Source organism: Didymella exigua (assembly GCF_010094145.1).
Source record: "Didymella exigua CBS 183.55 unplaced genomic scaffold M421scaffold_76, whole genome shotgun sequence".
NCBI classification, from domain to species: domain Eukaryota; kingdom Fungi; phylum Ascomycota; class Dothideomycetes; order Pleosporales; family Didymellaceae; genus Didymella; species Didymella exigua.
This window is the reverse complement of record NW_022984850.1, coordinates 1-11,414: the sequence shown is the minus strand read 5'-3', so window position 1 is coordinate 11,414 and position 11,414 is coordinate 1. Positions and strand designations below refer to the sequence as shown.

Below are 11,414 nucleotides of genomic sequence, written 5' to 3'. Positions count from 1 at the left end.
AAGTTATGCACGTTGTTATTGCAAATACTATACTTAACTTAAGTATCCTCTACTAGCTTAAACTACGTGCTAATTATCTTAGGATCTTCCTATAGTATCCTCTGTCTATCCTTAGCTTAATTAAAGGCTACTTTAAGCTTGTCTAAACGCGTCGCAAGCCTGCTAGCCTATAGTTTGCTAACAGGCTCTTCACCACACACACTAAGTATCTTATTAGCTATATCTGCCACCTCACATAGCTAGGGCGCAAATCCTCGCGAATTAAGGTTAAGTATATACTAGACAATTGTCTGCTCCTCTAGTATAGTAAGTTTCTAGCAATTAGCGCGTATGTCTAGTTAAAACGTGATATTGTAAAGGCAATTAGAGACCTGCTAATAAGGTATGTTTAACACTCTAGCAGCACTGCAGATACTGCGAAATTGGCTAGCATAGAAGGCCTAGATAGCAAGGATAACTCTGCCTTCTCTAGTAGTATTCTGAAGTTGTTGTTGTTAAGGCATATTGTGTTAGGGTAAAAGGTGGTCGTGCTAAGAGAAAGTGGCTGGTTTGGTGATATGGCCGGCTTGGTGATAATCTACATTATTACTTTTAACTAAGATTTCTATAAGGCCTTGCTGTTAGCCTATTTAGGTAATTAAGTACTTTTTTTTACGTTGCTCTTGCGCTTTACCTCCTCTTTACAAGCCTTAGTTTAAGTGCGCTTTACAGCCTGTGCCTTAGTAGTTAATACCTTCTTCTTCTCTTGCTCTATATGCGTATCCTCCTTCTCCTTTACTTAAATAATCTTCTTCTAGTGTTAAAGCTCCTTCTTAGTAGCTTTTGCTGCCTCTACAGCGCGCTTAAGGTCCTCTTTTGCCTAGAGTTCTTGCTTTACACGCTTAATGTGTAAAGGACTCTAGAGAACTATACTACTACCCTTATTACTATTAATAGGTTGCAAAGGTAGTACCTTCTACTTCCTCTTCTTATTCTTATTAGCCTTTAGAGCCTCTTCTAGGCTGTTAACCCTAGCCTCTAAGATCTCTAATCACACGTAGAGTTAGTAAAGGGCTTAATTAACTGCCTTAGCAGCACTAGGTATATTATCTTCTCTTGCACGCTTAAGAAGCCGCAACGTCTTACGCTAACTAGGTGATTCTAGTGCAGGCTGAAGCTAAGTAGGCTCTAGGGTCGTGCTGGGCGACTTTGGTGTTGGGTTTCTGAACTTCTTGAGCACGACGTTGGCATCTAGTGGGTGAATCCTAGTGCACTTGAAGGCCTGTACAACAAGGTCTTTAGTGAAGGTCTTCTTCCACGCTGCCCAAAAAAGCGGGAAGAAGTCAGCCTGAGCCACAGGTACCCACCCCTCAGTGGTGTGGCCGCGATGAAGGAGCTCATCAGAGTAGTGCTGCGCCAACGGCCTGTAGCACGCCACATCAAGCGGCTGAAGCGCGTTAGTAGCATGCGGAGGGAATATAAGTAGCAGAATCTTGTTGGCATGAGCGTATTCAATAAAGGCCTGCGTGACGTGGCTGCCGTGGCCATCAAGGATCAAGAGTCTGTACTTCCCTCGCGCCCTCACTCTTGTATGGCGATCAAACACTTGCTTGAGCCAGGCAACACCAAGAGCATCGTTCGTCCAGCCATTTACTAAGGTACTGAAGTGTATATTGTGTTTTTTAGCCTTAACGCGCTGTACCTAGCTCTCTTGCATCTAGAGAGACGATAAAGGATAAATAACTGTAGGTAGCAACGTAAAACTATTAGCTCCTACTGCTCCTACTACTATTACCTACTTCCTATTGCTATTATAAGATGCTAGCTTGTATTTCTAGAGTCTAAAGAGCTGCTTATTAAAGATTCTAACGCCCTTACTTATTACTCTAATCATGAATCCCTTCTCATCTATATTGTACGTGTTCTCTGGCTGTATTGAATGCTGCTTAATAGTACTGTGCAGCAGATTAAAGTATGAGCAAAAGGAATTGTATAAAGCAGCATTGTGGCGCTGCTTTTCCATAGGCGCGCTCCAGGCTGTGAGAAGGTTGTCAGGGTAGCAATAAAGGAAGCGCGTGACCTATTAATTAGAGGGCTCCTACTTGCACAATAACTTAATTATTCTAACAAGAATCTTTCTTATAGGCATAAGGTGTCTCTCTGTAAGCAATTTAATATAACGTAGTTCACAAGCGAGCGGTCCAACCCAAGCGAGTGGTCCACCTAACAGAGTTAAGATGATTGCAATACATATGCTGCAACACCACCACCACTTACTGCAATTTGCAGGTGATAGAGATACTATTTAGACTTGTCACTATTAGATGCATTAACAATTTCAACTGCACAGGTGCGAGCGTTGTGGCTAGTCACTCCACAACGTCTGCAACGCCTCTGTCTGTGTGCGCACCTTCTTTGCAGGCTCTCCACCCCCCTACTGCCCACTACCCTCCCTTTTAGCTATTAAATTAGCTACCTTACCTACTATAAGACTCTCTACTGCCTAAATATACTTCCTCTTTCAACCTCTAACCTCTGTTGCTATCTCTACTGCCTTGCAAAGCCCTGCTATTTCCTGTTGCATTAACACGCTATCATGCCCTATCTGTGTAATGCCCTTGTTCAGCTGCTTAACTGCTCTAAGCAGAGGAGAAACTAGGGAATCTCTGTGCAGTTGTACACGCTCACAAACTAGCGTTAACTAGGCCTCTATCTTACAGAGGTTGCTTAGAGTTTTTAATTCCTATAGGGTGTACTCTAGCTTTAGTAGAGTTAGCGTACAAAGGACCACATCAAGCTTTAATATCACCGCCTCTAGGTTGTGTGGAACTAGTCCAGCGCCTCTAAAGCCTGCACAGATGTTCTCCTTTGTAATTAACCTCTTAAAAGCTGCTTTAAAGGCTAGTAGGAAAGCCTCCTTCTTAATCTACTTAGAGCTGTACTGTGCTAAGCTACTAATCTTATCACTATATGCCTGCTTTAAAGGCGAAAAGCAACCTACATCAAGTAGCTACAGTAGGTGCAACGAGTGAGCAGGCATACAGAGAACAATAATCTTCTCTTCCTTACAGTGTTTGTGGAATTCATGTAAGCTGTAGCTCTTATAGCCGTCCACAATTAGCAGCCTGTGTGCACCTACCTTCTAGTCTTTTGTATAGGTATTGAAGTGCTTTAGCTAGGTAATACTAAGCTTATTTAACATCTAGCTATTAGGACTAACCTTAATTACCTAATCCTAAGGTAGATTGTGAAACTATAAGGTAATAAGGACCTTGCTAGGGAAGATAAGGAAGGGTAGGATAGCCTATCCTTTGGCGTTAACTCCTTGTATATTAGTGACCTAACTATAGTTCCCTAGCTGCAGGCTCTTTATGCTACGCTTCTTAGAGCCTGTAAAGACTATCTAGCTATAGATAACCCCTATTATAAAGCCTGTCTTGTTAAAGTTGTACATATCTTTGTCTGTGATGCTGTACTTAGCCTTTGTGTTAGCAACTAGCTCAAACTAGGGCGTTATAACGCGTGCATCTTTGTTAAGGGCTTGCTGGCGATCATATGGACGGCTCCTTCAAAGCTTGATCTCAGGCGTACGCGTCTTGAAGTTGTCTACCCAGTGCTTGCCAACAGGCTCTCTACCGCGCTCAGCAAGCAGATCATTGGCTATATCTCGCACCATAGCCTTTGTAGCAGGTATTCCTCTTGTGTCAAGCTCAAGTATACGTTGTTCAAGGGCCTCCTCCTCTAGTTTACTTAGCTTCTTTAAATTAGGCTCGCAATTGTGTTAAGAGAGGGCTCCTTAGCGTTATTAGCAGACAGTAGTTTAAGGTACGCTAAAGGCTGCAATAGCATATCTTTTACTCTTGTTACAATCTTTAATTATAGCTTAGATAGCAAGCTGTAAGGTCCCTTTAGTATAGGTTAATTACACGTTGTGTTAGGATAGCATTGTAATGTAAAGTAGTTATTAGGCTATTATAGTTAGGATGGACCGCTCGCTTGGGTTGGACCGCTCGCTTGTGAACTACGTTACTACATAACCTCTACTTTATTGCGTAGGTAGAGAACTATCTAGTGTTCTGCCTTAGCTTTATGTAACGCGTATTTGCCCTTATGCCTGTAGATTAATATTATGTGACAATAATTGTGTTTTTTAGTAAGCTTTCTGTACAAAAAGTCTTTAGTAGGGCCTAAAGTATTTAGCTCTGCAAGGGCTTCTTCTAGCGGCATCGTGGTGTTGAGTTATAGGGGGGTACAAAGTACGCGTCAATGTTGATGTTGGTGCATTACGCGCCGCGGTGCACAACGAGGCCGTGCACGCTACCGTGTCCGTGCACCCAACGATCGGAGTCAACCAACAATCAGGGCACAACATTTGCAGTAGATTTTAACGCGTAAATACTTAACCACTATGACAGGAATTTTAGATGCGCTTGCAGAGATTAATAATCTAAAGCTAGGCAACAAACTTGTATATACAAAGCTTGCAGAAAAACATAGTATTAATTGCAACACATTGTCCTGTGCGCACTGAGGTGTGCAGGCTCCCTAATGCGTTGCTAACAAGAACTAACAGAAACTTAGCAACTAACAGGAATTAGATCTAGTCAAGTATATAGAGGAGCTGTTAGCGCGTTACTTACTACCTACAAGGCGTATGGTAACGTACTTTACAAGCGAGCGACGCGTACAAGCGAGCGACGCGCCCCACCAACTTTGCCTGCCTTCTTGAGCGTATAACTCAACCACGATATATAGTTATATATAGATATTTATATAGCAGATTAAGAAGTATCTATAGAGTCCTTTTTGCACGTACGTGAGTTGTGGCCAGTCTCTCTGCACCTCGTGCAGCGCGCCAGAGCCTGGCGGCTGAGGCCTGATTGCTCTCCTCCGTGACGCTCTTCACGCGCAATCTGCTGATCAGCCTCACGTTAAGCAAGTATATCCTCTCCAGCTCCCTTTGTTAAGACTCCACGCTTCTGGAGTTGCTTTTTCTTGCGTTTTTTTCGCTCTGACGCTGCCTCATTGGCACTCTCTAGGCTGGCTATCCGATCGCGCATAAGCTCAGCAGAGAGCATCATCACCTCAGCTCCTTTCTTAAGCTGATCAATCGCTTCAATAATTGAGGCAGGTGAGGAGCTCCTGTGCTTTCTTACGCGCTCACGAATTAACGTTGATTGAGCCTCAAGCTCACGTACGTTGCTTGGCGTACGAGCCTCCCAGAGAGCCTCTGGCAGAGCAGCTAGAGGAGGCGTGCGCAGCTTCACGTCTAGCTTTGACAAAACAACGTCAGGATGGAGAGGGACAAGGCCTGCGCCTTGGAAGGCTGAGCAGATATTGGCTGTTGTGAACGCGCGATCAAAGGCTGCCTTGAACGCTGGCAGAAATTCAAGCTTGGTGATGTGGTTGATGTGGTGGCGGATCAGAGCCTCAATCTTACGGCTGTACGCGCGCTTTAACGGCAAGAAGCAGCCAACGTCAAGTGGCTGCAGCAGGTGAGATGAGTAAGGTGGCATGCAGAGCGTGCAGATATTGTTCTCCTTGCAGAGCTCTTGAAATTCAAGAGAGTGGTGGCTCTCGTGGCCATCAAGGATAAGCAGGCAACGTGCACCTACGCAACGAGTCTTAGTATGGGCGTGAAAGTGCTTTAGCCACTCAACTCCAAGCTTGTTATTTGTCCAGCCATTGTTGCTGACTGCAATTACCTAGTCGCGTGGGATCTCTGCCTGCTCGTACCAGGCAGATAGGTGATATTGGCCAGCAAAGATAAGGAAGGGTGGGATTATCCAGCCAGCAGCGTTGATCACAGCGATAGCTGTTACCCACTCGCGATTACCAGGCTGAACAGCCTTTGGCCGGCCTCTCCTCTCTAATCCAGTCACGACAAGCTGAGTTGTGATCTTGCCTATTATAAAGCCAGCCTCATCAAAGTTATAGACGTCCTCATCACAGATGCTGTACTTGGCCTTCGTCTGCTCTATGAGCCTGAACTAGTCTTGGATAAGAACAGGGTCCTTGCATAGAGCTCTCTGCCTGTCGTACGCTCTGTTGAAACGCGTTGTGAGAGAGTCTGTACGCTTGACAAAGTTGCGTGGCCAGTGGACGCCGACGTGACCTGCGCTGCGCGCAGCTAGCAGCTTATCAGCCATATCACGTACAGCTGCGTACGTAGGCGCAAATCCACGTTGATCTAGATCCAGTATATAGCTTGTGATCACCTCCTCCTCGCGCTGGGTAAGCTTCTTTAAGTTGGGCTGGCAATCGCGTCGTGAGGGCCTGCCAGCGCGTTGGTGGCGGAGCGTTGCTTCAGGAACGTTGTAGATCGTGGCAGCAGGACAATTGCCCTGGATCTGTTTAGTGTTGATAGATGAGATAGCAAGCTGAATATCTGCTTCATTTAAAGGCAATTGAGTAACGTTGCGTGGAGCCATTATACGTTGAGATGGAAGAGGCAGGCAAAGTTGGTGGGGCGCGTCGCTCGCTTGTACGCGTCGCTCGCTTGTAAAGTACGTTACAGAATTTCGCATCCTCTGTTGCCTTACAGCCCTGCTCTAATAGCTGGGTTTAGCGCTTCCTGCACTGTCATCAGAATTAGCTCACGTCCCAATGGGCCACTGGCATGGACTCTAATTACTATAACGCTGAGTTAGCGTACAATTACAAGTTATACTTTAAGCTTCTGCAGCAGAAGATTACTTAATATAATATTGCGCTAGAAAACACGTACAATATAGATAAGAAGGGCTTTGCAATTAGAGTGCTAGGTAGAACAAAACAGGTGTTTAGTAAGCGTTAATATGAGAAGAAGGAGGTCAGGCAGGCTCGTCAAGATGGCTCGCGTGAGTGGGTGAGCCTCCTAGCTGCGATCTGCGCTGATGGTACTGCTCTTCCACCTGGCATCATCTTTGCGTCAAAAAACTCCACCCTCCAGAGCCGCTGGGTGGTAGAAATCCAGGCAGAAAAGCACTCAACCCATGTTGCCTCATCGCCCTCAGGATAGACAAATAACAATATTAGACTAGCTTAGCTTAAGCAGGTGTTTGACTGTTATTTAAAGCCTAAGGCGCAGTTAAGGTACTGCCTCTTAATTATAGATAGCCACAGGAGTTATCTAACGCTAGATTTTATTAATTACTGTTACTAGAAATAGATTATATTAGTAGTGTTACCTCCTTCCAGTACCTAGACTCTGCAGCTATTAGACGTAGTCTGCTTTAAACCTCTCTCCTCTAACTACACCTATAAACTTAACAACCACCTTTAGGTATCTTAAGGCCTTGCGCCACTGTCTAAAGGTAACTTCTATGCCCTGTTCTAGCCTGCCTAGGTGAACACATTTAAAGAAAGCCTTATATTAAAGGCCTTCACAGCTACTAGTATATTGCCTGTAAATCCCAACGTTATACTTAATAGGTTCTGCTACACTACCCCTGACAACTTAGGATTAGTCTCCTCTAGTTCTACAGCTTATTCTGCAGAGAATTGGCTTAAGGCTTGTACCACACTTCAGGCAGAGGTAAGGGATTCGCGCAGTGTAGGCGTGCAGAAGCTAGGTTAAACTATCTACTATCTATTATCTTAAGTAGAGTTACTTTAAGTTGAAGTAGATAGCCTGCGCAAGAAGCTATACTAAAACAGGAAGCATAAGAAGCAACCTAACAGGCAACTAGACCTGCAACAACACTAAGAGTATTATAGAGGTGCAATAATGTGGTCTCCTCAGTCCTTCCAGGAGGCGCGCGCTCGCATAGCTGTTGCAGACCACGAGAGGCAAGAGAAGGAGCAAAAAAAGGCAGAGACAAAGGAGCAAGCTGCTGCTAATAAAATCTACAATAAGAAGATAGCAAGAGAAAAGCGTGAGCAGCAGGCAGAGAAGAAAAAAGCAAGAGACTAGGCTAAGGTAAAGGAGCAAGCAGCTATTAATGCTCACAAAGAGCAGAGACGTAAGGATAAGGAAGCTTGTAACGCTAAAAAAGCTCTTAAATTATCTTAAAGAGGCAATTGTATATCCTTAAAAGCTTCTGTAGTTAAACAGAAGCCTCTGCGTTGTGCTGTAGGTGCTTGTAGTTATCCTAAGCCTGCAACACCTCCTCTGCCACACCTAACTATTATTACCTAGAGTAGCTGCACTGCCACAAAATACTAGTAACTTTGTATTAGGAACTTTGTCGCATAGGTCTATAGAATGTTCTATCAAAATATCTCACAATAATAACTATTGTAGGTGGCTCTACAGACTCAATTTTGTGATAGCCGTACAGGCTCGGAACTAGGCTGGCGGATGGGTAGGGTATGCTTTTTTACGTTTTGGCTTATAGCTTCTTAACTAGCAGAGATACGCTTACATAATCTATTATTTAATAGAAGCGCCTAGTATTGCGCCTTCTAATAAAAAAAGAATTAGCTTATTCTGCCTAGTATTAGCTAAGTTATTAACACTACCTAGCAAAGTATACCTATTAATAGGTATGCTTGCTAGGTACCCCCCCTTTTTTAACGTTTTCTAGCCTCTAGCTTGTGCAGTTTAATAGTTATAACAAAACCTTCTACTACAAAAATGTAGAGGTGGTTTTTCTCTTTCTTTTCAGCCCTAGTCTGCTAGAATCCATGTATTATTGATAAGGTTTTGGGGGGTACCCACGAAGGACGTTGGAGTATACCCATTCCGCCAGCCTACTACAATCTAATTAAGAAGAGCTTTAAGCAGCTAAAAAGTTAAATTAAAAGACACTCTAATAATTAGGCTTTGTACAACAACTTCTAAATAGCTAAGTTGCAATGTGCTAACACTAACTAGATACTGCTAGTGTTGTAGGTGCGGGTGCCTCCTGTGTTAATTTAGGTGCTGGCTTATTAATTTTCTGCTAAGTTAACCTTCTTGTAGGCATTACAACACTACAAGAAGTTAAGATACTAATAATATTAAGCTTTAATTATCCTAGAAGGAGTAGCAGCCAGCTCTGTTGTTGTTAAACGCTAAATTTAGCTAAGACAGCAACATTGACATCGTCCGCATCTTCCGCGCGCTAAATCACATGATGTACATGGTATTTCGAAAATCACCCATATAGCAGAGAGCTCTTACTTTATTAGAGTACCTATTACCTACAACAGAGTCTAACTTCCTTATTATTTTGCGTGCTGTTGTACCTGCCTTAGGCAGTGGAGGGGTGGACAGAGTGGCAGCTCCTTTGGGGAAGCACTTGAGTACTTTATCGCGATTAAGCGGCTAAAGGCCTATTGCCTTAAAGGCTTTAAGTATATTGTCTTTAGTAAATAATTGCAGCTAAGCAGGCCAAAATAACGAGAAGAAGCTGCCTTTCTTTACCAGCAACAAGCCTTTAGAGCGCTAAGTCTGCTGTGTCAATTGCTGTGAGTACGCTGTTAATAGCGGCTTGAAGAGGACAACGTTAGCTAGCTGGAGCGTGTGAGTACTGTGGGGAGGAAATATCGCCACAAGTATCTTATGTTAATGACAGTACGTCAGAAATAATTAGCTTATATAGCTGCTGTGACTGTTGATAATAAGCAATTGCCACTTGCGACAAGCTAAGGCCTTGGTTTCTTTGTTAAAGACTTGTTGTAGCTATCTAAGGCCAGCGTCGTTGTTGCTCTAGCCACTTGGGGTGACTGTGACGAAGCAGCGATGCTTCAATTGCTTGATATCTCGCACCCATGCGTCTTGGACGTTGCCGGAGTCTCCAGCCATAATCAGGCCTGGAGGAAGTGCGACTCCAGAAGCCCCAACGCACGCTATAAGCGTTACCCACTCTCTGTTGCTATCCTCTAAGGCCTGCCAGAAGCGCTTATTGCTGTAGCTTGTCCTGCTGAACACTTGTTTCTGCTTGCCAATCTTCCTAATTATGAAGCCCTTCTTATCTATATTGTATGTGTGCTCAGGCTCTATACCCTTCTTGCTTATTTTAAGCTCTAACATGTTAAAGTACAAGCTGTACTTACTATAGGAATCAGCGGCGTGACGTTTAGAGGCCATGGCGGAGGTCCACTGTGGAGTAAGCGCTTCGTGATGCCACTAGACAAAGCGTGTAACCTAGGTCTTCCTAACCTTAAATCCGCAGATAATAGAGGCAAAATATTGAACTATATCGCGCGTAGGCGGAAGGTGCTCTCTGCAGAGTTAATCTATGTAATTAACAAGCTCTAGCTCTTTGTAGGGGGTAAGGTTCTGTTGTTGTTTAATCTTCTATTGCATAGTGCTACAAACACCTTAGTAATATTATAACAATATTAAATAATTAACACTATGTATAACGTACTCTATCACCGAGCCGGTCATATCACCGAACTGGTCACTTAAAATCCCACCAAAAAACACAGAAACCATACCCCTGCATCTTAATAACTAACGTATTCCACCACCCAACAGCTCAAACCACCCAACAGCTCAAAATGTCTTGGCACAACGAACACCCTCTTTGTTGCAACATGCCTTAACTACATAACGCGTTACTATGTGAACACGAAGGTAGAGTTAACCTTGCCCTTAAAGCTCTTTATTTAAAACAATTTAAAAGCTAGAGAGTAGCTGCGCGCGCTTTTAACGTTAAACAACGCATTCTCTCTACACGCGTTAGAGGAGCCCTATTTATCCTTAAATAAGCACCTAACAGCTACAAACTTACGCTTACAGAAGAGTAAACAATTGTCTAATATATCCTTAACCTAGATTCGCGAGGATTCGCGCCCTGGCTGTGCGATGTAACGACGCAGGCAAGAAGAGAGATATCCGGAATAGGTGTGAATCCGCTACGAGGCATATGGGAGTGCTGGGATGATAAGAACACCAGGATATATTCTCTACACCTATAGGTCTTGTACGAAAGGATACAGAAAAACTACTCTACAATGCTACAGTTCCTTGCTCCTTATATATGAGGGTTCGGTGGCAGTTCGGTGTGAGCTCATGCCATGCGACAAGGGCCATGGTCATGAGTCGCTAGAACCGTATCCTAGTGGTATCGGGTCACTGTTCGTAGAGCGTTGTTACACTACCCCCCTCCTTGTAGACAGATAGTCCCATATCTGTGACTCGGGTTCGAAACGGAACGTATACGGAGGTGGCGAGTGAAAAAGAATTGGCAGTAGGTAACGTGAACCTACTTTCACTTTGTGTCGTCATATACTCCGTTGTCTGGCGACACAACTGAGTATATGACGACACAAAGTGAAAGTAGGTTCACGTTACCTACTGCCAATTCTTTTTCACTCGCCACCTCCGTATACGTTCCGTTTCGAACCCGAGTCACAGATATGGGACTATCTGTCTACAAGGAGGGGGGTAGTGTAACAACGCTCTACGAACAGTGACCCGATACCACTAGGATACGGTTCTAGCGACTCATGACCATGGCCCTTGTCGCATGGCATGAGCTCACACCGAACTGCCACCGAACCCTCATATATAAGGAGCAAGG

The 11,414-nt window shown here is 44.1% G+C and overlaps 3 protein-coding genes and 1 pseudogene across 4 annotated transcripts in view; 1 reads left to right on the top strand and 3 right to left on the bottom strand.

Annotated features, from left to right (window-relative positions):
* Positions 1-1,630, bottom strand: part of M421DRAFT_78584 (DDE-domain-containing protein) — a gene marked incomplete at both ends in the record, with an annotated part of 7,763 nt that extends 6,133 nt beyond the window's left edge. The window contains one exon of the mRNA XM_033597413.1: positions 1,548-1,630. Within this exon, the coding sequence (XP_033442611.1) occupies positions 1,548-1,630 (83 nt within the window). The remainder of the gene's footprint in view (positions 1-1,547) is intronic.
* Positions 1,631-1,813: 183 nt separating this feature from the next.
* Positions 1,814-2,059, bottom strand: M421DRAFT_78579 (uncharacterized protein; the record flags this gene model as incomplete). Its single annotated transcript, XM_033597411.1, has 1 exon — positions 1,814-2,059. A coding segment is annotated over one exon (246 nt), but the record flags the coding sequence as incomplete, so codon positions are not given.
* Positions 2,060-5,249: 3,190 nt separating this feature from the next.
* Positions 5,250-9,973, bottom strand: M421DRAFT_42122 (DDE-domain-containing protein; the record flags this gene model as incomplete). Its single annotated transcript, XM_033592755.1, has 3 exons — positions 5,250-5,674; positions 9,601-9,784; positions 9,815-9,973. Coding segments are annotated over 3 exons (768 nt in total), but the record flags the coding sequence as incomplete, so codon positions are not given.
* A 276-nt stretch (positions 9,974-10,249) lies between these two features.
* M421DRAFT_411850 lies at positions 10,250-10,681 on the top strand (annotated as a pseudogene; the record flags this gene model as incomplete). The annotated part of the gene is made up of 2 exons: positions 10,250-10,288; positions 10,384-10,681. Coding segments are annotated over 2 exons (157 nt in total), but the record flags the coding sequence as incomplete, so codon positions are not given.
* Between the last annotated feature and the right edge of the window lie 733 nt (positions 10,682-11,414).